Genomic DNA, 26452 nt, shown 5'->3' on the forward strand with positions numbered 1-26452 from the left:
CCACTGGAGGACAAACGTGATAAAGGATATTGTTGGACACAAATGACAAAATGGGAATATGAACAGTATCATATCAGTGTTAAATTTACAGAAGTTGATAATTGTACTATGGTTAATGAGAGAATATACTTATTTTTAGGAAATACACACTGAAGGGGTAAGGGGCCATGATAACCAACTATTCAAAGATTCAGAAAAAATTGTGTATGTGTTAAAGAAAGTGCTCAAAAGATAAACCAATGGGTCAATCTGGGTAAAGAGTATATGGGTGTCCTTTGTATTCTTCTTGCAGCTTTTCTCTATATTTAAAATTACTTCCAAATAAAGTTTTTAAAAACTGAAAAGCATTGCTCCTTATGACGGCCTCCAGCCTGGAGAAATGTGTGTGAAGGTGAAACTGGAGGGCCTGGCTGAGTTTAGCAAAGACGGAGCACTGGCAGAGGGCACTGGCCCGCCAGCCTACAGGAAGGGAGCCTGAAAACACGGTTTGGACCGGTGATGCCACTGATCCACCACCCCCCACCTCTGCTTCCTTGAGGACAGCCCTGGAGCTGGTGCCCACACCAACAAATAAGCCTGTGGCAGAGAAGTTCCATAAAAAGGGATTTATTGCCAAACTTCAACAAAGGCGCTTCATAAGCAGAAGACATGGAATGCCACCCTCCTCAAGGAGGCAGGCAAGGCAGCCCCTGCACTTTGCTGATCCTCCTCCCCCTTCCCTGGAAGCTGGCTTCCCCTGGGGGCCCAAGCTGCCAAGGCAGAGGAACCCCAGAAGAACCAATGGGATTAGGTGACTGAGCTCGCCCCAGAGCTACTTGCTCAGCCTAGTCACTTATCAGAGGAGGAAACTGAGGCTCAGGTCCCTGGAAGCAGGTGACTTGGCTAAAGCCCCAGCCAGCCCAGGCTGCTGGTGGGGAAAAGCTATTCCCCAACGGAAGACAGCAGGGGGCCACGTGACTGTGGGCACCTGATGACACTCTTGCACTGCAGACAGATGGAGGGCCAGGCAGACTGTGGCATGGGAGCCTACTCTGTCCAAGGAGTGTGGTTGGGGATGCCAGCGGGGGTTCACGAGCCATGACACTGCTGCTCACCGCCACCTCTGCCCAGTACAGGCTGCAGAGTGCACATCAGCCCCTCCCGATCCCTGGCCGCTACCCTCAAGAACAAAGTGGCAGTACAGTAAGAAGGCATTGACCTATGCTGGCAGGCCTCAGTGGGCACGACTAGTGGCTGGGGGTGGGGCAGTGGGCAGAAAAACCAGAGCACGTAGCTGTGACACTCCCTCTCCTTCAGTAAACAAAAGTGCACATGCAGAACCGCCCGTCCCCCAGCAGGGCTATCAGAAGCTGCTCCCACTCCCACAGGCCCCAGGGAGAGTGGCTGCGGCCCTCGGGGCCTCCGCACCTACAGGCTCTGCCTTCAGTCTGGCAGCTGCAGCAGGATAGAGACTGGATGTGCTCCTGGAGCCAGGGACGATGGCGGTGGGGGTGCTAGGGAGAGGCTCAGGGTGCAGGCATGGACCAGGAAAGGGACAGGAGAAAATGCTCCTTCCACTAGGACGTTCAACAGCAGTCCATCGGGGGCCTGAGCTAGAGGGATGAGAGGAAGAGGGGAGATGGAAGTAGTTTCAGGTCCCAACATACCACCATTAGCACTTGAAGAAATGCTGGTGATATGGGACCTGTTTGAGTGAGAAGGAACCAGAGACCCAGATATAAATCCCATCTGGGGAGGCACAGAAGTTGGGACAGCTTCTCTTCTGAAGGTTGATTTGTAATGAATCACATACAGGATTTTCTGATGTCGACTTTGGGGCCATTCTGGGGTTCGCCTCTACAGGAATGTGCAAGGCTGGACACAAGCTGGTCCGGGGGCAGGGACTAGACTAGGAGACCCTTTGAGTTCCTCCTCCACCCTGGAGTCCTCCAACCACAGCTCCCCAGAGCGGAAGGCCTGTAAAATAGGAAACAGGCCCAGAGAGGGGCCACACAGCATATGGCTTTCTCACACAGATGCCACCCACCTGCCTTCAGAGGCCCTAGCTGGGTCCTAGGTCTCACTCAGCTGAGGGCTGGACCTATAGCGTGGACCCAAGGCCTCGGCAGCTGCTCGGAATAGGTGGGTGGGGAGGATTGGTCATGGCTTGAAGGTGCCTCTGCCTTGAGGCTCTCCGCCTGGGAATATCTGGACATGGAGGCTGCAGGGGGCTCAGCTGTGCTCTATTCAGGAGTCAGGAATGTAAACTACTGGGGTGAGAAGCAGAGATGATGCCACCTCCAGAAACCCCAAGTGCTGTGCCAAAACCCTGGGGCGGTTTGGAACAACCACGCAAGCACAGAGCCCAAGTGTGTGCTCCCACCCCAAGCCCAGAGGCCAGGCCAGAGAGAGAGGCAGTGGCCCTGGGTGGCACCTAGCACCAGGGCAGGGCAGAAAGGATACCAGGAGTCTCTGCAGGTCCTGGCTAACCCCCAACATGCCCGATGGCCCTTCTACAGCCTGAGCAGAAGCACATTTCTCGGCAGGGCTGGGCTCTGATGGACTGGGCCGCCAGGAGGGACCATGCCCTGGCCCAGCAGGCCCTAGGGTGCACTTCTCCTGTAGAGGGTCACCAGCTCCTTCCGCTTCTCCTGTAGCCCAGGTGCCTCCTGGCTCAGCTCTCCCAGATCTCTGATTTCCTGCAGGACCTGGGTGGCCTGCCTCAGCTGCTCCACGGCCTGGCTGAGCAATGTCTCGGCGCTCACAGGGGCCGGCTCACTGCCCAGCACCTTGTTCAACAGTTTCTCCGTCTGTTCGGAGGCCACCTTCACCTCCAGCTGGGCCCGATACAGCCGTTCCACAGGCTTCCGTGGACGCCGGGGGCCTTCTCCAAGCAGGTCCCCCAGGGAGGAGCAGCGGGGATGGAACTGAGGTGGTGGGTCCCAGGGGGGCAGTGCTGTGGATGCTGCTGTGTCCTTTGGGGGAGTTCCTGGGATGCCTGAGGTCTGAGATGGCTTGACAGGCTCGGGACTGTCATCCACGCCATTCACTGAGACCTGTGCTGGGCCTGGAGCAGAGGTCTCAGAGGTCCCAGGACTCTGGGCTGGCCCAGAAGCCTCCACCCCACTCATGGAGGCTCTCAGTTTCTCCGATAAGATCTTGGGTGGGGGTGTAGGGGGCTTCCCACCCTCCTTGGGTGCAGCCTCAGAAGTCTCAGAACAGGGTACCTGGAGTGGTTCTGCACTCTCAGGGTCAGGCGGCTCCTCGGGGCTGGGGTTCTCCCAGCTCACCTTCAGTTTGTCAGGCAGGACCCTGTTGGGGGGCTGCTCAGAGCCACTGTCCTCCCCCACTTGAGTCTCTGAGTCCTCTTGGTTCTCAGGGTGGGCCTCAGAGCTTGCAGAGACGGGGGTGGGGGCTCTCTCCCCGGCAGGCACTTCCACTCTGTCACCAAGGCTCGTCGTTTCAGTTGCTGGGGACGGCTTGATAGGAGGCATGGGGGGCCGGGGTGTCTCCCGGGGCTGGGCTGCACTGACATCATTGTTGGGGGCAAGCACTGGCGGCCCGCTGTCAGGAACATCGAGGTCCAGGCGCGAAAGCCCCTCAGAAGCTGCGTTGGCTACCTGGTGGGGGCAGTACACGAGTGTCATCTTGGATGACTGGTCTTTGGGTCAGATGTGCCCACCTACAGGGGTACTCGAGCCCTCCCATCCAGGCTGCCCCGGCCCCCAGATCCCCAGCCTCCACGCCCTCTGCCCTGGCTTCCAAGGCCACTTGATTAGAAGCTGAAGTGATTCTCTGATAAATCCTCTTCTCTCCCTCAATCCCACAGAATTCCCTGTTTTGGAATCAGAGGCCAGGAAGCCCGAGTCAGGGTGTCCTCTCAGCGTCCCCAGTCTGGCTTCTTCCAGCCAGTGAAAGAGACCACTCTTTTTAGCGGCAATTGTACTGGCCTGGGCAGCAGGGGACATGGTTCCAGCCCTGCTTCTGACCTTTTCCTGGCTATATGGCCTTGGGAGGGTCCTTTCTCTGTAACCACCTACTCAGGGTCCCCACAGCCCGTAGGTGACAGGGCCTACCTCAATGATAGGTCTCCTGAGTTGTCTTGACCTCACTTACTTCTGCTTCCACTCCCTTAAGACCTCTGTCTGTCTGCCAGCCCCACCCCAACCCCTGCGGCCCAGCTCTCCAGCCTCAGCCTGCCCAGCTGCTCAGCAGCCTGTGCCCACTCTCCTCACGCCGTCAGATGTGGCCCCAAACACGGGCAGCCCCAGACCACAGCTGACCGTCAGAGGAGAACAGCTGCACCAAGCAGGCAGCTGCCTCCCACCTGGCCCCAAGGACCCATAGGGACACCCAGCAGCCCCATAGTCATGAGGCTGCTCCCAGGGAGCCTCAGAGGCCCTGGAGCAGAGCTGGGCAGGAGGCCTCTCCCAAGGTCCCTCAGGTGGTGGGGGTCCTGGCTGGGACCTCCATTTGCCCAGTCTCCAGGCTTGGGGGCACCTCTGACAATCCGCCCTCTCTGTCCAGTCCATTTCCCCTAGCCCTGTATTCAATCACACACTTGGGTGGCTCTTGCTTCCCAGTGTCCCTCCCACTGGCCCCCACCTTTTCATCCTCTCGGGAAGCCTGGAGACCCTGCCTCCCCCTCTATTTCCTGGCCCCCTGCCTTTCCCTCCCTCCACCCAATCTGCCTTATCCAGGGCCTAAAACTGACCTCTGGAACGCGCCCTCCCATCCATCCTGTCCCCAACTCCAGCATCCAAGGCCTCGACAATTTCCTCCCCATAACCTTGCCTTCCCAGACCGAACTCCCAGTCAAAGGGACTTGGCACCTTGAATTCTCCTGCCTTGTGCCTCAGTTCATGCCATTCCCTCCACCGGGAATCTCCCTCACACCAAGTCTGCCAATTGAAACCCTTTCTGACCTTCAAGTGTCAGTTCCAGTGCCAGTGGGTCCTCTGTGGTCCCCCCTGTCCTGGCCTCCCAGAGCCCTCCTCTATACAAAACTTAGACACAGCTCTGCTCGGAGCAGTCTTTTCTCCAGCTGGAAGCTGCAGTCTGAGAGGCAGGGGCTGGTCTCAGACACCAAGTCTGGCTAAGGCCAGTGTGTGCACTCAACAAGTGAGGAGGACATCTGCACACTGAGCACATATAACACACACGCCTCCACACACAAACGTCCATCTACCACTCAGGAGTCCTCAGGAAGAAGGTGGCCTCAAGCCTGGCTGCCACCCTAAGGAGCTGGGGTCCTAGGCTCAACTGACCACCTACCTGTCCAAGCTGGGAGCAAAGACTTACCTCCTTCAGGTGGATTCTCGTGGGTGGCCGGCGCCGCTGGCCCCCACGCACCCGGTCCCGTGTCACGTGCTCCAGGGCACAGCTCTTGTCCACCTTTACCTGGGAAGGAGAAAGAACCAGGTCAGTCTTTACCAGGACTTGCGGAAAGGAGGAAATGTCCAGACATGAACCTGCCTCAGAGGCAGGGTCTGCAGCCACATCTTCGCTTGACAGGATAAGCGCCCCACTGCTGCCTCTCTCTCTGAGGCATTCCCCATGTCAGACCTCTGCTCTTCTCCCTGTCTCTACATTGCCTCTCTCGGCTCTGCACCTGAGGCTCTCCCTGCCTCGGCAGCTGCCTCAGTGTTTGTCTCAGTCTTCCTGCCCGAATATGCACCATCAGCCCTTGCCCCTCAGTCTACTGCAAAGATATAAGCTGCCCTGAGGCTGCTTTTGTGTTTAGCTGGGGGAGGGGAAGAGAGCCCACGATCCCCTGGATGATCCTCTGGTACCTGGCTTCCAGCATAGGCCTGCCCTGGCCCCAGTCACTCTCCCAGGACCCCTGGGGACAGCCCAGGAAAGAGCAGGGCCTCTGCCCCTTTGCGGTGAGGTATCTGGAGGGCTTATCTCCTCTCTGACAGTAAGGAAAAGGGGTCAAGAGTAGCTGGGAGACCACAGGGTAAGATTCACATGGGAAATCCAGACTCTGAACCCCAGAGCAGTCTGTCCCTGTGATAGGGAGTGGGGCTAAGACTCTCCAACTCCCAGGTCAGGCTTAGGCCCACGTGGAGGTCCAACCGTCTCTGTTCCTCAGTGGAGGAGCTGGCCCTGCTTCGCCAAGACTGTGGGCTGAGGCCCAGACCATGTTCCTGTGGCCTCTAACACCCACAGTATGGCCCATCAGCCCTGTCCCATGAAATGGGGACACTTTCCCTAGATGGTAAATGGTTGAGAATGACACAGTCACATAAGATACAACATAGGAGCCATCGCTGCAAGTCAGGGGCCCTGGGTTTTAAGAGGGGACTTGCTTGGGAAGATCACTTCCCTCAGGTCTCAGCTTCTGCAACCCAAGAGGTCACTCCAGGCAGCCCTCAGGTCCATTTTATCCCAAACAGCTATGAATCCATGATGTCGAGACAAATCCTCCCTAGGACTCTGGCCCCTTGGGACACCCGCCTGCCCTAAGCCTGATCATGGCCACTGTTGCCATTATCACCACTACAGCACAGGGGGTCGGGCAGCCACTGCAGATAGAAAAGTGAGCTTTCAGGGTCCTAGCTCACCCCATACACCTCTCTGGCCTGGGCCCACCTGCTGTCTCCAGCTGAGGCTGGGTTGGAAGGGATGCACGGCTGTAATCAGTTAAATTCTACCCCACCACTTACCCGTGTTTTTATTTAAAACGAGTTATTTTACTTCCTTACACCTCAGTTTCTTCATCTATAAAATGGGAACACTATCACCTACTTTGAGGGGTGTTGTGAGGATTAAATGAAATAAGAACAGCAGATGCCCCAGTGTTTTTAGCAGTGACATAATCAAGGGGTTGTCTGGGTGAGGTGGGGCAGGGTCCTCTGAGATCACACACGGTGGGAAAGGGGACACTGAGCCACCCACAGGACTGCACGCACCTCATCGAAAGCCTTGTTTTTGCCTCGGTTGATCCCTTCATTGAGGGCTTTGATCCAGGATTCCTTCTCCTCCCCACTGGGTGCCTGGAATTTGATGTCGCTGACCTGCCGGGGGCATGGGTGGGATGGATGGCAGATGTTTAACAGGGCTCACATTTGGGGTCTTGAGAAATCTTCCCACCCCAGATCCCACAGTCTGCCGCGGCACCACTGGTCAGGAGCAAACCAAAATGACCTCACAACAGGTCAGATGCCAAGGCTTCAGGGCAAGGGGGGACAGATCCAGCAGGGAAGGGCTCTCTCCCTGCAGGCAGCTGCCAGAGATTTGGATTAGAGTCAGCCTTGCCCTGTGGAAAGAGCCCAGAGCTGGTCTTGCTCCATATGACTCCTCCGGGCCAGCTGGGCTTCAGTTTTCTCTGTAAAGTAGGAGTAGTCCGGTCGACATCACACCAGGCTGAGGACAATGACAGAGGTGACAGGCTTGAGGGGTGTCCATTGGTGAAGGCCCACTGGAACCAGGGCCACCTTCAGCTCCCCTCTGGGCCCCACAACCAGCCCTGGCCCCAAGTGGAAAAGCCCTAGGGTCTCCTTTCTGGCCTTGAATCATAGACTGTAAAAGAGAACGGGCATTGAGGGTCAATTCCAATCCTCAGCATGCAGATGAGGACACAGGGGCTCACCAGATGGGATGGGACTTGGCCAAGGTGGCCTGAAGCAATCCCATGACTCCTGACTTCACCCCCCATCCCACCCCACCGGTCCCTTCCCATCTCAGGCAGGAGCTCTGAGCTCCTATATTAGATTCAGAGGGTAGCTCAGAGAGCCCCCTCCCCGCCAGGCCCCAAAGTCAGACAGGAACTGGTGGAAGGAATGAGGCCATGCAAACTGAGGGGCCGCTTTGCACGATGGACACAGCAGTAGGGCCTCTGAGCTGCACAGACCCCCACTTATAGCTGGCTGACGGTGAGCCTATTTCCTCATCTGTAAAAGGAGACCACCACCATGACCTGCCTCAGGGAGCTGTGAAGATCACTATGTATCTAAAGTGTTGAATGGATCTAATGGATCTAAAGTGCTCAGTCTGTGCCCAGCTAGTAACCATCACCATTGCCTCCCTTCTGGAAAAAACAGTCTCAGTTTCCCCATCTGGAAACAGGGATAACAGTGCCTATCACAAGGCCGAGGGAATTAAACTTGACTCAAGCCAGGGCCTGGCACATAGTAGGTGCTCAGTAAACAGCTACTGAATGAATGAACCAATAAATGAACGAACTGACCCAACGTTCCTTCCCTTGCCCCGTTTTTGGCCCACTGCCCACTCTCTGACCTCAAGATGTCCTGGTTCTTTGGCCAGCTGGTCGCCAGCCTGCCCATCCCCCACCTGGTGTTAGATAGCGCCTTCCCTCTCGCCACTCTCCCAGTTATGTAACACCACAGTTCGCCTGGCCCCCTCAGCATCCTCGTTATATAACTTCCTCCTGGCTGCCTCCTCTTTCTCCTCACAAAGGGCCCTGGGTCCCACCCACCTCCCATGCCAGGCACAGCCAAACGCTCATTTGCATGACCAGGGTAAATTCGATCCTGGCAGCAGATCTGCGGTTAAGTCAGAAACCCCAGGGCACCTTGGCAACTGCCTCTTAGCCCAGCCATCAGGGCTGCTGGGGGCTCAGGGAGGGACAGCACTGTATCCGGGCTCTGCAATGGCCCACCCAACCCTGTGATGGGGGCTGTAAGAAAGGCGGCCCAGGGCCAGCCCCTCTGAGCCCAGCTGCTACTCCTGCTTGCAGGCCCTGAGTTGATGGGGTCCCTGCCTAATGCAGGACTTAGCATCCCAGAGAGCTTGAGAGGCATACACTTGAACTCAGCAACAGATGCAGCAAGAGTGGGGCGGGGAAAGAGCACTGGTCTGGGAGTCAAGCTCTAGTCCCACTACCCACAACGGCACCCTGCACAGGTCTCTTCACTACTCGGGGCCTCAATGGGATGAGAACAGAACCACTGGACCCAACCAAAATTGTGGCCCTTCCCCATTGGCCAGCCTACCTGAGGCAAGCTGAGGGGAAGGTGTCAGCCAAAGGGCTCCCCTAGGAGAGGGAATATGAGGTTAAATGGGACCCAGCCCCACCCTAAGGAACCCTATAATCCTGGCTGAATGAGCAGGCACCCCCCAAGGGAGATCAGAATAGGGACAAGGAGATCCCAAGAAGTTGCTCCTCTTGCCCCATCCCCATGTCCTGAAGAGCCACAGGCTGCACAGGTCCCTCCCCAAGCCCTTCAAGGAGTCCCAGGGGCACAGGCCCCACTAGGAGTTTAGGAGCCAACATGACTGGCCACAGGATAGGCCCACATGGCCTGGGAAAGGCGGCGAGGACAAAATGGCAGAAAGGAAAAAAGTGGGAGGGGGAGACAGGAGGCAGGAAAGAGGAAAGGGCCAAGCTGGCTGAGACCAGCAGGGCAGCAAGGCCCAGCAGAGGCCACCCTGCTTCCTGGCAGCGACTGCCTGTGACCTCATGGCAGGGGTGTGGGGATGGGGAGGCAGGAGGGAGAGGGGCATGCAAGACACTGGAGTCTTTGTTTATTTGATTAGAGGGAAAAAAAAGGCGGCCTCAGGACCAGACAGCCAGGGTCATGTGACCTCCGGCCAGCCGCGGGGCCTCACTGAAGATGGGGAACACCCAGGGCGATAGGAGAGTGAGAGGATGCTGGACATGGTGCTCTGGGCGGTCCTCCATCTGCCCTGCAGCCCCCACCAAGTGTTCCACAGCCCCATCTCCCTGACTGATCGCCCTGTTCCTGGAGTCACCCAGAGCCAACCTGAACTCTGCAGGATTGGGGGATGGAAGGGAGGGTGTTGGCCGAAGCAGCTGAGATTGCAGCTGCACAAACAGGCCTCTCTGAAGGTGATGTCCCACCCTGAGCTGGGCCTGACCCACCCAGCCCCAGCTGATTCTCAGAGCTGGGGAAAGGAGGTGGCCCACAGAACAGCACTGGCAGGAGACAGAGAAGCAAGGCCCCTCCACCCCACATCCCCATGAGCTCCCTAAGAGACACACAAAGACCCAGACAGACCCCTGCCAGGCAAACACCTCTCTGCACCTAAAGAGATGCACACAGGCACGCCAGGCACAGGCAGCAGACCATCCCACACAACAGACTCTGCAGGTTTCTCAAACACACATACACAGATACAGCACCCACTCAGACAGAAAGCGGGTCTCCAGGACAGGGTAGGGGCTCCAGGGCCTGAAAGACCAAAACGTGGCTCTCCTCTTCTTCAACGAGCCGTAAGCAGCAGATATCAAGTGAAACCTGGGCCCAGCCCCATGAACCCTGACGACACTATAAACCTGCGCCTACCCTGGGGCACACCCCTATCCCCAGGATCAGAGCTCCACAGTTGCTTCTCTGCCCCTACCCACTGCAGGATAGGACAAAGGGTTAGTGAGTAAAGTATCATCATCTCCTCCAGGACCCAGAGCCCTGGGGACTACAGAGGACTGGACTGCAGGCCCTTAAAGCTGGGGAAGAAACAGAATGGCCCCCGACAGGCCCAGACCAGACCTGCTCCCCAACCCGCAGCCTCTGTGACTCAGACCTACTCTGCGAGGCTCCACATGACATGCAGAGGTTGGGGAGAGGCGTGGCACAGCTGCAGATGGGCGCAAGCTGGTGAGAGGTGCTGTACACACCAGCCCCAAATCTGAACTCCCCCCTGACATCTGTGAAACTACGTCATGTGTCGACACCCACCCGATTCCCTGCCAGAGATGTGTGGTGCGAACAGCAAACTTCATCCGTACACACAGCACGTCCCAGGAAAAGAACCTCTCAGGCAAGAGACTTCCTCCAGCTTCAGCCAGAAAAGGAAAGTGTAAAGGGAGGAAAGCTGGGGGGCTGCAGGTCTCTGAGCATTGAGTCCAGGATAGAGGGCAGGAGGGGTAGCCCACCCAGGAAGGCCTGGGATGAAGGGGAGGCCACACCCTCCCCTCCATCCCAGACTATGTCAGGGTGTCAGAGGCCTGGTGGGGTCAGGCCTGGTCAGAGGCCTGATCCCCAGCTTTCCTGCCTCAGCCCTGGGCCTCCTGTGTCCAGGGTGTGGGAGAAGGCCAAGGGCCCCACCTCCCAAAGGCTATTTTCCAACTACAGCCTGGGAAGGAGGCCCTAGGGCCTGGAAGGGGAGAGGGGAGCCGAGCTCTCAGCAGAGTCCTAAATGCATTTCCTATCAACCAGAGGCGGGGGAGACTCCACGATAAAATGAGCAAAAGGTCCAATCTGTGGCAACTCCTGGCTTTGAGACTTAGCCACAGTCAACAGAGAACTGGGCTGCATCCAGGGGACCAGTATGTCTTAGAAAGCCTTCCATGGGGGATCTTCCCAAGCACACCCTGGCCTGGAGGGAGGTCAGGTAGCAGTGGGCATAACCCTACCTTGTTCCCTGGAGATCGCAGCAGGACAAAACGGTGTTTCCGCTTGAGGAGGGCACGAAGGTCCTGGCACTTTTCATAGCTGCCCAGCTCCACTGTTTCCACACACTTCTGCTCGTCCTGGGGAGGGAGACAGAGGGGACATGAACTGGTGAGAGCCAGATGCATCCAGATCCTCAAACACCCAGGCCCTGCCCCAGACCCTGATCCCACTCAGTGAGGGCATCACTCGGTCAGAGGGGGACCTCGGGGTGCCAATCAGTCACCAAGATGTGGACCCTGGCAGTAGACAGTGCTCAGCCCGTGCTGGTTAGAGGGATGCCTCAAGGCTCACCATCCACATGAGAAATGAGGTGGGAAGCAAAACTGACTCAAATGTGCTTAAGTCCAAAGGAGGAAACAGGGAAAGCTGAAGAGGCTTAGAAAAGGGTGCCTGGGGGTCCATGCAGGCCCAGAGGCCAGGCAGAGATTCATGGAAGAGGTAGCCTGGAAGAGGGAGCAAGATGTCAAAAGAAGAGAAAAAAAAGAAAAGGCTTTCCAGGCAGAGCCCTAGAGGGAAGTGTGAACAGGCACGAACAAGCCCTGCCTTCACCACAGCGATCCTGAGTTGACTTCCCCACTTGGCACCTTCCTCCGCTGTCTCTTGGCTTGGGGTGAGAGGCCACTCTCCACGGCCTGCACAACGGAGAGGGCAAAGGTTCCTTCAAGAACACCCTCCCTGCAGCCCGCCATCTTGAGGCCTCATCGTTAGAGGGGCCAGTGGCCAGGACACTGGCAAGCCTCTTCTTGGCCACCCCTGGACACAGGCTGGGCTGCCTTCCTGCCAGCCAGCCCTGGCACTTGAGTATTTTCTCCACGTGGGCTCTACCCGCTAGGTGCCCCTCCAGCAAGCTGCCTGGGACAAGCTCCTCCCTCAATGGTGGTCAACTGCGTCCTCTTCCAAGAGAGACCCAGATGGAACAACTTCCTGGAGACGCCACAGAAGTAGAAGCAGGCCGTGGGCGGCGGGCAGGGGACTGCCCTGGAGAGTAGCCAACAAGTTACGGAAACTTGCCATTGGACACCATGCAAACAGCCTCAAGAGCACCCATCCAGGGACCACCTCAGTGCTCTGCAGTTTTGGGTGGAATATCTGGGAGGCAGGGACTTGATTTATTTGCAGAGGAAATGCCCCAATTTCTCTCCATGATAATCTGCACATACTGAGAAACCTGACACTTAGTGAGTGCTTTCGCATCCCTGATTCTCCTGAACCTCTCAATCACCCTGAAAGCCTAGAGCCCCAGTGCGTTTGCCTCATATAACATGAGGAAGAGAATCAGGCCTGGAGGCCAAGTGACTTGCCCTAGGGGCACAGACCCAAACACAAGGGGCAGGGTGAAACTCAAACCCACATCCTCTGACTCCCAGGCCAGAGCTCTTCCCAGCACACCACACTCCTCCCAGAGGCTCAGGCAGCACCTTAGCAACAGGCTGCTCTGCATTAATGGTCCTCCAAGTGTGGCAATGGGCCAGGGGCAGCTGATATCACCTGAGAACCTGTTAGAAATGCAAATTCTCAGGCCCCACCCCTACTGAATCATAATCTTAGGGGAATGAGCCTAGCAAGGAGTTTTAACAAGCCCTCCAGGTGATTCTGATGTTTGCGAAAGTTAGAACCTCTGCCCTACACCAGAGGTTCTCAACTTTGGTGGCACCCGGGAGCTTTAAAAACTCCAATGCCCAGGCCACATCCAATTACCTCAGGATCCCTGGAGGGCAGAGCCCAGACATCAGTATTTTTCAAAGCAGATGACTATGCAGCTAAGGTGGATAACCACTGATCTACTCTCTCTTCAGCCCCTCAGGGAAAGCAGAGCAGATAGCCAGGGTGGCCTGATCTTTCCCACCCAGATTCAATCAAGTGTCTTTTCCCATTTTTGCCTCCACACATCACTTTCCAACCCCAGGTCTCCAATCCCTTCCAGGTTCCTCCATTCAACACAAGGGCTAATAAAATCCACCTGCTCCAGGAAGCTCCCCGCCCACCCCCAGGAGCCCGAGCCTGGGTGCTCCCCCAACCACAACGCACCTGCCAAGTACAGGCACCATACTAGGTGCTAGGGACGCCCTGAAGAACAGTCCTAACTCCCTACTGGGCCATCTCTTCTCTACCCTGTGCCGCCTGTGTCTGCTCTCCTTTCTGTTCCTCCTTCAATGCCCAACAAGGGGCAGCCCTACAAGAGGGACATACAGAGGACTAGTTTGCTGGACTGAATGCCTGACCCAGAGTGAGAGCTCAGGAAGTCCCCTCCTACCTGGGAATCCAGAGGAAGGAAGCTGCCTGGGGAAGGACCCCCCGAGAAAGGGCAGCTCACCTGCCCATGAGCACAGGCCTCCCCTAACTGGACAACTATTGGCCAAACATACTCTCCTCTGTCTTGAAACAAAAAGTCAGTCCATCTCCACCACCCAGCTCCCCAGGGCTGCCTGTCCTGGGTCTCTTCTCCACCCAAGACGCTGAATCACCCGGCCCTTCTGCAGCTCAGAAAAACGGATAAACCAGCAGGCACTGGGCGGGGGCAGCATTTTTGGAATGTCAGCCTCACTGACAGCTAAGAAAGAGCCAAAAGTCATTAGTACTCGCCTAGTTCCTTACATCAGAAAGAGGAATTGAACCAATAAGCATTTCTCAATTCCTACTCCTGGGCCAAGCTCCCCCACCCCCGAGTGCTAAGTTCTTGAAACTGCATTGAGGTTTTTAATAGTGATTTTTTTTTAAAGCTTGATTTAGATTTTTCATGTTTAGAGTATGTGAAATCCTTCCTGCTTCCCAGCCATGGCCAGATGTGGAGGGGCAGCCCAGGACAAGTCTGGCAGCATCTGATGGGCTGACAGCTGGGGGCCTGTCACTCAACTCTTACGGCAGCTGGGCCTGGAAGAGGCTGCGACAACCCTCTTTATTTATAAAAATATCCCCCTGCTGCCACCACAGCACATCCTAATTTGGTGACAGGGGCAGTATAGAACATCTGGGGGACTGTCTGCACAACTCATCCCCTTGCCCTCCTCCAGCAGCTTCTCTGACACCCCAACTCCAGGAGCCTGCAGACTCAGGCAGGGAAGGCAAGGTGCTCCTCAAAGGTAGCTCCTTTAAACACTGAGATCTGGTGGCCCAACCTTTCTTGGCCTGGGACAATTATGAATTTGCCAAGATACCCTGAGGCATGCTAAGAAAGGCTGATGGGGAATGAGCAGGATGCCCCTTCTGCTGCCCCTAGGCTGGTTCCTCCCCAGGTATCCCATGGGTCAAAGGCACACAGCGCTAGTCCCTTCTCAGTGGATGCGCCCTCTGATAGCCTCAACCCCAGCACACAAACACCTGCTATAAGTAAAAGCCCTCTTTCCTCCTCAGGTCTTCACCCAGAGCTTCACTGACTCTTACTCAACATACAATTTTAGCGTCTTTGGTTGTCCAAGTTTCAAGGCTGCTGAGACAAGAAGGGGCACAAGTCTGAAGCAGGAAGTTGTGAGGCCCGTGAGGGGCACAAGGACAGCAGAAATGGCAACTGGCAGCTTGATGTTAAAAAAGAAAGAAAAGCTGAAAAGTACAGTCTGGCAGTACGGAACAGTCTGATAACAAGTGACTCTGAGCCACCAAGGAAAGACAGTTTAGGCTGGCACCTTCTGTTCGAGAAGACACAGAATATTCAACAAATTTCATAGGATTTCCACCAAGAATAAGTTTTAGTGTTTATTTGCTGGTATCTCTGGGTGGAAAGAGCACTGGATTTGGTTCTAGACCAACTCCTTCAGTCACAGAGATGCTGAACAGTATTTAGCCACCCTGGGCCTCATATCCTCTTTTGTAGAAGGCGACATGATGACCAGTCTTGTGGGACTATTGCGTCCATTATATAAGAGGTAGGTAAGAGCGCCAGACAAGCATGAGCGATAAGTATTATTTCTACTATCATTGCTGAATGGAGCAAACTTCCGTTTTCTGGAACATTCACATAGGTAGAACCTAGCCCAGGGACAAGGAATTGCAGTGTCAGTGTACAGTTGAGGAGACACACACATCCCTGTGCACATATGCTTCAAAGAGCCCCTCATCCAGGAGCCCAAGACTTGCACCTAGAGGTATCATCCCCATTCCACAGACACCCAGAGAAGATCAGGCACTTGCCCAAGGTTGCACAGCATGTCAAAAGTGGAGCAGGTCTTCCGGTGCCAGTTCTGGGATCCTCTGCTGACCTGGGCTGCCGTCACTTTGCTCCCCGCCCAGCAACCCCAACCTCAGGGCCAGGCAAGTCCTTACCTCATTCTCATAGACCAGCAGCTGGGCCTGGCAGAGCAGCAGATAGCGGTCTTTCCAGAGCCCCAGTAAGCCTCCGCTGTTCTTCTTGATCCAGCCAGCCTTGTCCGCCACCCGTGCTCCCTGAGGCTTCTCTCCCTCCTCCTTCACACCCTGTAAGACAGCACCAGGACACGCCATGAGGGTTGCTGCCATGGATCACACAGTCCACACATGGAATGTGTTCCTTTGCTGGGTACCTACTGATAGCCCATGTGAGCTTCCCCACAACCCCCAGGGCAGATATTCTTAATCTAATATCAGAAATAACAGTAATAACAGCAGCTACAATAATGATAATAGCAGCAGCCACCTTGTATTGAGCCGCTGTATTACATTTTACACACATCTTATTTAACCTGCACAACCAGCCCCCAAGGCAGTAGCATCGCTATCCACATGTCACAGTAGACTGAAGCTTGGAGAGGGGAGATGACTTGCCAGAGTCACACAGCTGGAGTGACAAAGCCAGAATTCAAACTGGGTCTCTGACCCCACATTCTTCCTGTTGCACGGTTCTGCCTCCCATGTGTTCATTCAACCAGTCAACAAACATTGTGCTGAGCACCTACAAGGTCATGGGTGCTGGAGTAGGCAGGGAAGAATAAAAATAACGCATCTCTGCCCTCATAGAGTTAGCAAGGCAGGGAGAAGGAGCTGAACAGATGAACACCAGACATGAACACATTGACAAGTGTGAAACGCTATGAAGGAAACAAGGAAGGGGGACTGAAGAGGAGGACAGGGATGGGGGACAGTGGGGGACCTGGTTCAGGCTGGGGTGACCCAGGAAGGCCTCCCAGAGGAGAGGGCATTTAAAAAGGATCCGAGGATGGGAGGAGGCAGGCAGGCAGAGTGGTAATCTGCCTCTATCCCTGCCCTTCTAGAGAGCCATTCTGCAGCCCCTGCTTCCTGCCCCAAAGCAGAAGGCTCCTCTGCCCTCATCCCTACCTCGGGCCCAGACTTGGGGGCAACTATTCCCTCTGGTGGGGGCTCCAAGGACTCTGTCTTTGACCACAAGCTGGTACAGGAGGTAAACTCAACCCCTTCTGTAGGACATGACAGCCACCCTGGAGCCTCTAGGCCAGCCACTGACATCTTGTGCCCCTCAATTACCTGCTTAGGTAGCTAGATGCCAGGTATATGCCCACCAGATGGGATCAGATTCGCCTCTGATCCCCAGCACCCAGCACTCTTCCTTTACACATAATGCATGCTCAAGAAATATCTGTGAAATGAAAATAAAAATACACCCAATTTGCTAACCACTTTGCTTCAGTGACTGGTACCCACAGTAATGAGTGTGAAGGGGAAGGTGGAGGAGAGGGGGTCAAGAGTGTGTCAGAACCTAGAGGATGCTAGAAGGAAATTAGCACTGCCTAATTTTGACCACTTTATAATTTACATAAAGCTCAAAATAGGGGCCCCAGTTAAAAGGAGCACACTTCTCCCCAGGGATGCCCTGTGGCCACAGCTGCCTTTGGAAGGACAAGCCCAGGCAGATAGAAGTGTGGTGAGCTGTCACGGGCTGGGCAGGGCATGGCCTCCAGGCTCTCTGTCATGGAAGGGGAGCCCCAGCCTAGTTCTCACCAGGGTGGCCTCCTCCCCCTCTGAACTGCACACTCCAGTGGTAGAGAGTTGGAGCTTTGAAGCCCAAGTCACACAGACCAGAGGCAAGTCACTTGATCTCTCTAAGCCTCAGTGTCTTCATCTGTGAAATGGAGATATTAACAGGAGTTGCAAAAATTATAACTCCATGGGGGCAGGGATTTTTGTTTTGTTTACTGCTGAATGCCCAGTGCCTAGACAGTGTCTGGTACACAGTAGGTGCTCAATAAATGTTTGTTGCCGAATAAAGATACAGCATATAAAGCAGTGCCTAAACTCAGTAAATGGTAGCTGTCATTATTGTTACTGTTGTCACTACCATCCCCTCTGGCTCTCAGGGACCATCTATCTCTCTGGTCCTGGTCCAGAATTCAGAACAAGGCCTTTCTGGGCTTAGCCGCTGGGCCTCAATGCCCCAGGAGCTCCAGGAATGTGAAATGCCCTCTGAGGGTCTCTCCCTAACTCGTAGATGGCGAGAGAAATGGGGAAGTGGGGTGGTCCCAAATGGTCTTCCCGGATGGAGGAATGAGGAAGTGGGAGGCTTGCCTACAGGCCAGTTATGAGCCACCCTAACCAGGGGAAGAGGAAACTTCAGGGCCTTCGATGAGAAACGGGAGGCTCTCGCATCCTCCCACACACCCACTCCGCGCCCCCTTCCCGGACACCACAAGAGACCCTGTGTTCAGCCCCATGGGCTGTGTCACCTGCAGGGGCCGCATCCTCTCAGTGATCCCTGTAGGCTGGCCCAGGCCCAGGGCTGGAAGGGAAGAAATGGGAAATGGGAAACTCCGCCCCATATTTCACACATCACACCCCCCATCAGCAACTGCAGCACTGTTGACCACCTCCCAGGCCTGCAGTCTCTCTTAAACAAGGCAGGAGGGACTGTGGGATGTAAAACTGCTACCCGGACCTCCCACCTCGGAGCTCCAAGCTCGCCTCCTGCTTTTCAGGGGCCCACTCACCACCTCATGGGCTCTCACACCCCTTTCTAATCTCTCTCCACTTGGGACCTCCCCTGCCCGCCTCACCCACTGCCTGACATGTGAAAACTTCCTGCTCACTAGAAGTTCCCAGGGGGCAAGGCTCGCGCCTTGACCACTGTCCTCTCTGGGTGTAGTAGAGCAGTGCCCAGTGACTGCCATGACTGGATTAGCTAGAGAAGTAAGTCCAGGGCCTTTGGGGATGGGTGGGACCAGGATGGGACTGAGGCAGAAGGCAATTTGGGATAGGGCAGTAACAACTGAAGGGCTGGAGGTGGCACAAACCAAAGCCCAGGGAAGAGTCTCCTTGTCAGAAATCAGCCACAGCAACCACCGCCCGAGGGAGGCCTGGCTGGAAGTCAGAGTCCTGCCTGCCTGCCACGCTTCACTCAGCCCCTCTCAGCCCCTCAGACACTCTCCCACCAGGGGCCTGGCTACGCCCCAGTAAGTTTTAATAAGCGGCCCTTCCCCTTGGCAGGGCTCACAGGGGAGGTTTTGTCCTGCTCAGCCCAGTTTCTCGGCCTCCTCGCCTCTTATTGACCAGCTGACCACTGTTCTTCCTGTTTTGCCCTCTCCTCTTCCATCCTTCCTCACTCAGGCCCTCCCCTGCCCACTGTGAGCAGCTCCTGAGGCACCCCTGGGCACCAGCCTGGCTCCCCTTTGCCTGAGGTGGGAGGGTCTCTGGGTCATTCATCAAAAAAAGAAGTAAAAAATGCCAGGTCACCCCTACCCTCTACACAGAGGGGAGCAGGTGGAAAGCCACAACACAGGCCATGACAGAGAGATAGAGACTAGCAGAAAAAACCTTGTTGGCACCTTAGAAGGGAGCTTATGACAATGACCTTTGCCCTTTGACTAAACCAAAGGATGCTCTGACCAAACTCTGCTAAGAATCCATGTCAGAGCCCTGCGATAGGGCAATCAGAGAGGAAGCACGGGCTCTGCCCTAGGGAACTTCCAGTGTGATGCGGGCAGCATAGACTCTGCACAAGGGAAGTCCCCGGTCTGGGGGTTGAGTGGGCTCCCCTGCTTGAGAGGGCCCCAGGCCAGTGGGAGAGACATAGCACCTACGGGGGGGGGGGGGGGGGGCGCGAGATACGGTCCCAGCTCTCTAGCAGGGTAAGCGCTTGGGGCGAGGTTGAGAAGCTCTTGTAGAAGGCAGGGTTTGGGTAAGACTGTGAGGAGGGAAAGAGACACACACCTTGGCCCAGAGGAGAAGGAAAGGCACAAAGGGTATCAAAGACCCTACACTCTCAACTCCTTCACTAAAGAAAGTGCAGCCCAGAAAGGGCCAGAGGTGAGCTCCAGGTCACAAAACCCGTGCTGGGACAAGACACTGCTTTGCCTCTCTCCAGAAGGGTAAGGGCAAATGGGAAGCCGGGAGCCACTGGAGGCCAAGCCAGGGAAAGCTATGACTGAGGGGACGGGGGCAGAACCCCACAGCCGAGACAGGAAGCCCTGGGTCCAGGGTTTTCAACCTTACTCTAGTGGCAAAAAGACTTCATGTTGATATTTGCAGTTTTCAAAGCTTTTGCACATATATCATCGCATTTCTGGATCACCTACCCTCCTCATTTTATAGATGGGAAAACTGGGGCCCTGAGAACATAAGTGGACAGATGCCCAGGGCCCAGACTCACACTTCATCACCAAGCCTCAGCCTGATGGGGACTACCAACCCATTGCACAGAGGAGGTCACTTGACTAACAGGGTTTGGCACCAGGGTGGTCGGGGCACGGGGAGAAAGCTCAAAGCTAGGGGGAGGGCTGAAAGCAGCCATGTGCAAGTGAGGTGACAAGGCCAGCCTGGGGTCATGGGGCAGAGCAGATGACTATGATCTAAGAGGTGTTTTAGACAAACAAATATGGGTACTGAGACCGAGAGAAACAAGGGGAAGTGATTGGGAAAAGAAACAGGAGGAAAAGAGTTAGGGATGCCAAGGGGGAGGTAGGGGAGAGGCAGCCCCTGGCCATGTGGGGAGGAGGTAGGTAGGACCTTAGATGGCCCCGATATGTGGGGAGCTTTTGGCACCTAGAAGTCAGTAAGTGGCAATGTTAGAGACCCAGGACAAGAAGGAGTTCAAGGCTACGCTGGGCTAGGCTGGCCCCGAGACAAAACCATCGGCTCAGGAGGCCCCAGGAGAACTTCCCTTAATTGGGGGCCAGAGCAGATCAGGAGATGGAGTAATCCTGTCCCACATCCTCTGGGAGAAGGGGAGGGGCCACAGCCAGACAGCACAGCCCTCACAACCGGGGCCTGGGGTGGGGGGAGGGCAGCCCCACCCCTGTCAGCAAGAAACCACAGCAAATCATAGTGGCCTGACTTTGCCCCTTACTTCCACCTACTCTGAGAGAAAAGGCCACAATCATACTGTCAGGACCCGGAGAGGAGGCCAGGACCTATATTTTATAGAAGAGGAAATGCAGGCTGAGAGGGGAAGTGACTTATCTACCATCCCACAGAAATGCAGGGCCTAGCCTGGAGGGAACGCAGACAGCCCAGCTGCCCCTGGGCAGTGGCCCCAGGAAATAGGGAGATGGGCAGTGACAGAGACACAAGCAGCCTGGTCCACTCAGGGCTCCTCAGCTGGCCAGGTTTGCCCCAGGAGTGAGGGCTTCATCTTTCCTCCCTGTCCATCCAGGCAAAGACACATCCCCTTCCCCTGGGCTGGGATGGGCAGAAGCTAAGACCCCCTCAGAGGACAAGAAGCAAAGTCCTCTAGACTCAGTAGACCACCCCTCTAACGTATTCATTCCACAGACACACATTAAGTGTTTGCTGTGTGCTTGGATGGCGGGGCTGCCGGGAGAACTGAATTTGCCAGTAAAGAGCAGGGGTCAGAGTGCCTGACCCCACCCCAGACCAAGAGGGTCCTGAGGAGTAAGAGGGAGGCTCCAGGGGCACTGCTGGTCCAGCTGTCCAGCTCTTCCAGGAAGTCAGCCCTCCCAGGGATGTAGGGAAGGTAGGGGCCAGCATCAGCCCCCACCTGGGCCTGACTCCAGGGCAGCAGAGACAGCAGGGGAAAGGGGACTCAAAGGGACTTACACAGGGGAGGAAAATGCACCTTCTTCAGTCCTCTGGCCATCAGGCACAGTCACAAGCTCAAGATTCCTTGAGACGGGGACTCTAAAATGCGCCTCCCCAAATCCCACACACACAGTCGGCCCCTTCAGGATCCGACCTGGGCGGCATGGGAAGTCAGCGATAACCGGGTTCGAGCCCAGCAACCCAGGCCACTCTCAGCAAGTCATCAAACTGACCAGAGCCTCAGTCTCCCCGTCAGTCCAATGGGAACAATAACAACCACCATGCCCACAGCTGGTAAGAGAAACCACAGAACATGAAGGAGGACGGGTCTCTGAAGTACCGGACGCAGATCGTAACCCGCCTCTGCCTCATCTGCCTAGGTTCTGCCTGGGGGAGGGGTGGAGGGTGGTGTCCGGAGACTGGCGAGAGAGGGGCTGGCTGCTGGAACAAGGGCCTGAGCCCGGGACCCCAACCCCCGTGAGGGGCTCGAAGACTCCAGCCCAGGCCCCCCGCCTGGCCCAGCCCTCACCTCCTCCTCCATGGCGAGTCGGTTGAAGTCTGGCCGGTCGGCCGCTCACCCCCGGCGCCGCGCGCGCTCCGCCACCTCCATCCACGCCCGGCGGGGCGGCGGCTCTCTACGTTCTGTCCCGCGGGCCGCCGGGGCCCAAGAAACTTCGGGGGGGGCGGGGCCGGGGGCGGGGAGAGGCTTCCGGGGGCCGGGGGGCGGGGCCTGGGGCGGGGAGTAGCGGCGCCTGGAGGCCGGGGGCCCGGGCGGGAAACGGAGGGGCGGGGCCGGAGCTGAGGGAGGAGCCTGGGCGGGGCAGGGCGTGGGTCTGGGGACTGGATGGAGGAGCCCAAGCCGGAGGAAGAGGGAGGGACAGGGCGGAGAGAGATTTCCCCGACCCGCAGAAGGCGAGGGACTGGAGGGCATAAAGGGTGCTGGGGAATGGGCGGGGGGAGGGGGCTTCCGGCCGGAGGCGGAGGCGAGGGATGCGGGCGGGGCCGGAGTGCAGGGCCAGGGTGGGGCCCGAAGCGCTGGCTGCTTGTGCCTTTGAAGTCTCCTGACCCGGGTGGGCTCGGGTTGAGAGACTGAGCCAAGCCGCCCTGGACGGCCCAGAGATGGGGACACCAAGAGACTCCCGCGGCAGTGGCAACGACCTGGTCCTCTTCTCCCTGGAACCTCCTGGCCGGGCGGGGCCTCGAGCGCTACACCCTCCAGAGAGTAATACAACGGGAAGACCTGGGGCTGGGAGTCCGGACTCTGGGGTCTCTTTGGGGGAGGGAGTCTTCCCCTGGCTCTCAGGGGTCCCCAAATGCAGTGTTCTCCTGCCCTCGCTGGACAGTGCTCAGAGCTGTCTCCCTCTCTGGTCCCTGTATCTGAGGGCCACCTCCCATCCCCCATCCAGCGGTGATCTAGCAGCCTTGACAACCTTGCTGGGGAGTGAAGCGTAGGGACTAGCAGAAAATGGTGTTAGTTACACCTTGTGCCCTCCTTTTACACTTAGAGAAACAGAGGCCCAGAGAGAGAAAGTGACTGGCTACCTCGCAGCCCCAGCACCATCCCCCCTCCACCTCTTCCCCTTTAGCTCTCTGGGTCAACCCTGCCCCATACCTCAGCAGGAAGAATTAAGTGTGTGGGATCAATGGTGACCTCCTTTGACTCTGGCTGCCATAGCAGCAGCTGCATCAGTTGACCAAGCTCCCCTTTCACTGCCTTCTGCTGGCCCTCAGGCTCCCAAGCCACTTCAAGCCCTGCATAGAAAAGGGCAGCCTGGGATCCCAGGGCCAAGGGGGAAGAAGACCGGGGCACACTTTTTCCTCATGCGTGGGCCTGTATTCCTTTATCTAAAGGAAGGAAGAAGTTCAGCCTGGGGATCTGAGAAAGTCAGTGTATGTGGCAACCTCTTGCAGTCAACACATGGTTTTAGTCCTCAATCTGCAGAGCTGTGCAGCTGTTGCACCCTGTGCCTGAGGACTCAGAAGATTCTGTATCTGGAAACTCAGAATCCACCTGCAGGAGACCAGAGACCCTGGGGAATTCATGTTGTTGCACAGAAGCAGCTCTCGGTGGGGGTGTGGGTGAGGTTGTTTTGATATCTAGCCAGCTCTGTCACTTTGGGGAGTGAGCCATTGATAACCACCTTGGCTTCAGTTTCCCCATCCAGCCCACGCTGGCCCTCTGGTTGTTGTCTCCACACCACATGCATTCATTCAACACAAATATTTTATTTGCCTTGATTGTTTGTCAGGCCCTATACTGATGGCTGGAAGATAGTGGCAGGACCCCCTGTCCCTATCCTCTATCAGGGACCCTGTCCTCTATCAGGAGAGAAGGGCATGTTAACAGATGGGAAAACTATGTGTTAAATGTGAGGGTAAATGCACAGAGGAAGGGCACCAAAGCCAGGATAAAGGGGTAGGACAGGCATTCTTGGCAGAGGGGACAGTGTGAGCAGTGGGAGAGAGGCATGAAACAGTATAGTGTATGTGTATAGGGAGGCCAGGCTGGAGAAGCAGACAGAGCTCAGTGTAGAGAGGACCTTGAAGACTGTGTTGAGGAGACTACATTTTAACCTCAGGGCAATGGGAAGTCATTGAAAGTTTTGGGCTGTGGAAGTGATGGACTCTGTTTTGCACGTGCACCTAACAGATGGAGTCTGATTGCATGAGGCATTCAATCTGCAAGGCTTATTGAGTGCCTCTTAAGTGGGGTGCTTTCCAATACTTCACCCTGGTATTTGTTCACTCAAAAGAATTTAGGGAGCCTCTGTTATCTGCTTACTGTCCTAAACTCTTCACATGTATCTCATGTGAAGTAGGTACCCACAAAAGTAGGTACCCACTTATGAAATAGATACACTTGTTATCCTCATTTTACAGATCAAGAATCTGATGCTTGGACCGGTTTAAGGTCACTTGACTGGTAAGTGGTGGCACAAGGATTTAAACCTCGCCCAACTCCAGACTCCATGCTCTTTACTAAATGACCTGTTTTTGAACCATTGTGTGACCAGGCCAGACAGATCCAGGCCGTGCTTGGAGAGCTGATGAACAGAGGGAGTACTGTTGTAAGTTCTCCAAGGGAAATAAACAGGGTAATAAAATTGTAACTGGGAAGCCCACTTTAGATCTGGTGTGTGTGGTGGGGAGAAACCTTTCTGCAGAGTGGATATTTCAGTGGAGACCTGAAAGATGAGAAAGAGACAGCCACAAAAAGAGGTAGGGTGGAAGGGGGAAAGTATTTCATGCAGAGGAAAGAGCAAGTGCAAAGACGTTGGCATAGGAAAGGGCTTTGGTGGTCAAGAAACACCAAGGAGGCCAGTGTGACAGAAACATAGTGAGTCAGGGAGAAAGTGGGAGACTTGAGGTCACAGTGGAAGGAAGGGAGGGAATTGGCCTCAGGTTATGACAAGGACTGAGGATTTTATTCTAAGAGGAATAGCCTAGGGAGGCATTGAGGGCTTTTAACTGGAGCAGTAGCAAAGTCTGATTCATATCTTTGAAAAGACACCTGCTGCTGTTTGGAGGAAGGATCCTAGTGGGCCAGAGTGGAAGCCAGGAATCCAGTGAGATGAGGAGACCATGGCTGTAATCCAGGGGAGAGGTGATAGGCTGCTAGCTCTAAGGTGTGGAGTAGGGATGGAGGGAAGTAAATAGATTCAAAATATATTTTGGAAGCAGGAACAATAGGTTTCCATGGTGGATTGGATGTGGTAGGTGAAGAAGGAAACAAGGATATGGTGTAGGTTTTCTTTTTCTTTCTTTCTTTCTTTTTCTTTTTTTTTTTTGAAGAAGATTGGCCCTGAGCTAATATCTGCCACCAATCCTCCTCTTTTTGCTGAGGAAGACTGGCCCTAAGCTCATATCCATGCCCATCTTCCTCTACTTTATATGTGGGACGCCTGCCACAGTATGGCTTGACAAGCGATGTGTAGGTCCACACCCGGGATCCGAACCAGCAAATCCCAGCCTACCGAAGCAGAACGTGAGAACTTAACCACTGTGCCACCAGGCTGGCTCCTGGTGTAGGTTTTTAACTTGAGCCAAAAATGATGATGCCATTTACTGAGATGATGAAGATAGGAGAAAAACAGGTTTATATGGTATTGGAGAAGGAGATTAAAAGTTCTGTTTTGGAGAAAGTGAGTCTGACATGCCTGTTAGGCATCTGTTTGGAGATATCAGGAGGACAACTGGACACATAGTCTGCAGCTTAGGGGAGAAGGACAGGCTGGAGATGTAATTTTGGGAATCAGCATGTAGCTGATAATTAAACCATGGGATCAGAAAAGAAAAAAAATGATAAAGCCCTCAGATAAAGTCTAGTTGAGGAAAAAGGGTTGGCTCAGCAAAGGAGACCTAAGAGGAGCAGCCAACATGCAGGAAGAAAGGAGGGGAGTGTGTTGCAGAAGTTCAGAGAAGAGAGGATTTGAAGGAGAGAGGATCACCTGTCCCAGAGGTTCAATAAAATGAGCACAGCTGCCCAGTGGTGAAGCAATGCAAGGTGAAGTCGTGCTCTGGAAGCTAGAAGACCATGAAACACCCTTTCCGTTCCTCTACAAGACTGTCCTTGGAAGCTTAGGGCTGTAAAGGCAGCGGGCAAAAGCTTGGAGAGAGAGGACTCTACAGGGGAGGGGCTCTTTTAAGTATCAAATGAGAGGACCCTGAAAATGCATTTTATAAACTGCCCAGCCTTGTGCTGTCGTTCTTGTTGTTATTATGAGCAGGGTACTGGACTGAGACCACCAGTGAGAGAGAGCAGATAAGACGTATGGAGGGGCCAGCCTGGTGGCATAGTGGTTAAGTTCCCTCGCTTTGGTGGCCAGGTTCCCAGGTTTGGCTCCCAAGCACCGACCTACACACGCCGCTCATCAAGCCATGCTGTGGCAGCAACCCACATACAAAATAGAGTAAGACCGGCAAGAGATGTTGGCTCAGGGCCAACATTCCTCACCCAAAACAAAACAAAAACAAAAACGACGTCTGGAAAGAGTTCTGGAGGAGGAAATTTCCTGGTGAAGAAAACTCGTTCCTCCAGAGAGCTTGCGTCAAAACCAGGCTTCGGTTTACGCGAGGAGATCACAGAGCGGTGTTCCGCTTTATACCGAAGTGGCCCCGGCGGCAGCAGCGAGCAGAGCATCCGGCGGATGCGAAGACTTCCCAAAGCTGACTGCGAGGAA

General features: G+C 55.3%; 1 protein-coding gene across 2 annotated transcripts; it reads right to left on the minus strand.

Annotated features, from left to right (window-relative positions):
• Nucleotides 1-590: 590 nt before the first annotated feature.
• Nucleotides 591-21955, minus strand: PLEKHO2 (pleckstrin homology domain containing O2). Of its 2 annotated transcripts, XM_070623387.1 has the most exons (6): nucleotides 21802-21955; nucleotides 15618-15767; nucleotides 11321-11437; nucleotides 6894-6998; nucleotides 5281-5379; nucleotides 591-3599 (listed from the first exon to the last, which is right to left on the minus strand). In XM_070623387.1, the coding sequence occupies exons 1-6, from the start codon at nucleotides 21811-21813 to the stop codon at nucleotides 2583-2585; spliced, it is 1500 nt and encodes a 499-aa protein (XP_070479488.1). In that variant the 5' UTR covers nucleotides 21814-21955; the 3' UTR covers nucleotides 591-2582. The 2 variants fall into 2 exon arrangements, with proteins under 2 accessions (XP_070479488.1, XP_070479490.1); XM_070623389.1 differs by lacking the exon at nucleotides 6894-6998 and having other exon boundaries at nucleotides 21802-21945.
• Nucleotides 21956-26452: the final 4497 nt, after the last annotated feature.

This window comes from Equus przewalskii, chromosome 1, assembly GCF_037783145.1.
Source record: "Equus przewalskii isolate Varuska chromosome 1, EquPr2, whole genome shotgun sequence".
Taxonomy (NCBI): Eukaryota; Metazoa; Chordata; class Mammalia; order Perissodactyla; family Equidae; genus Equus; species Equus przewalskii.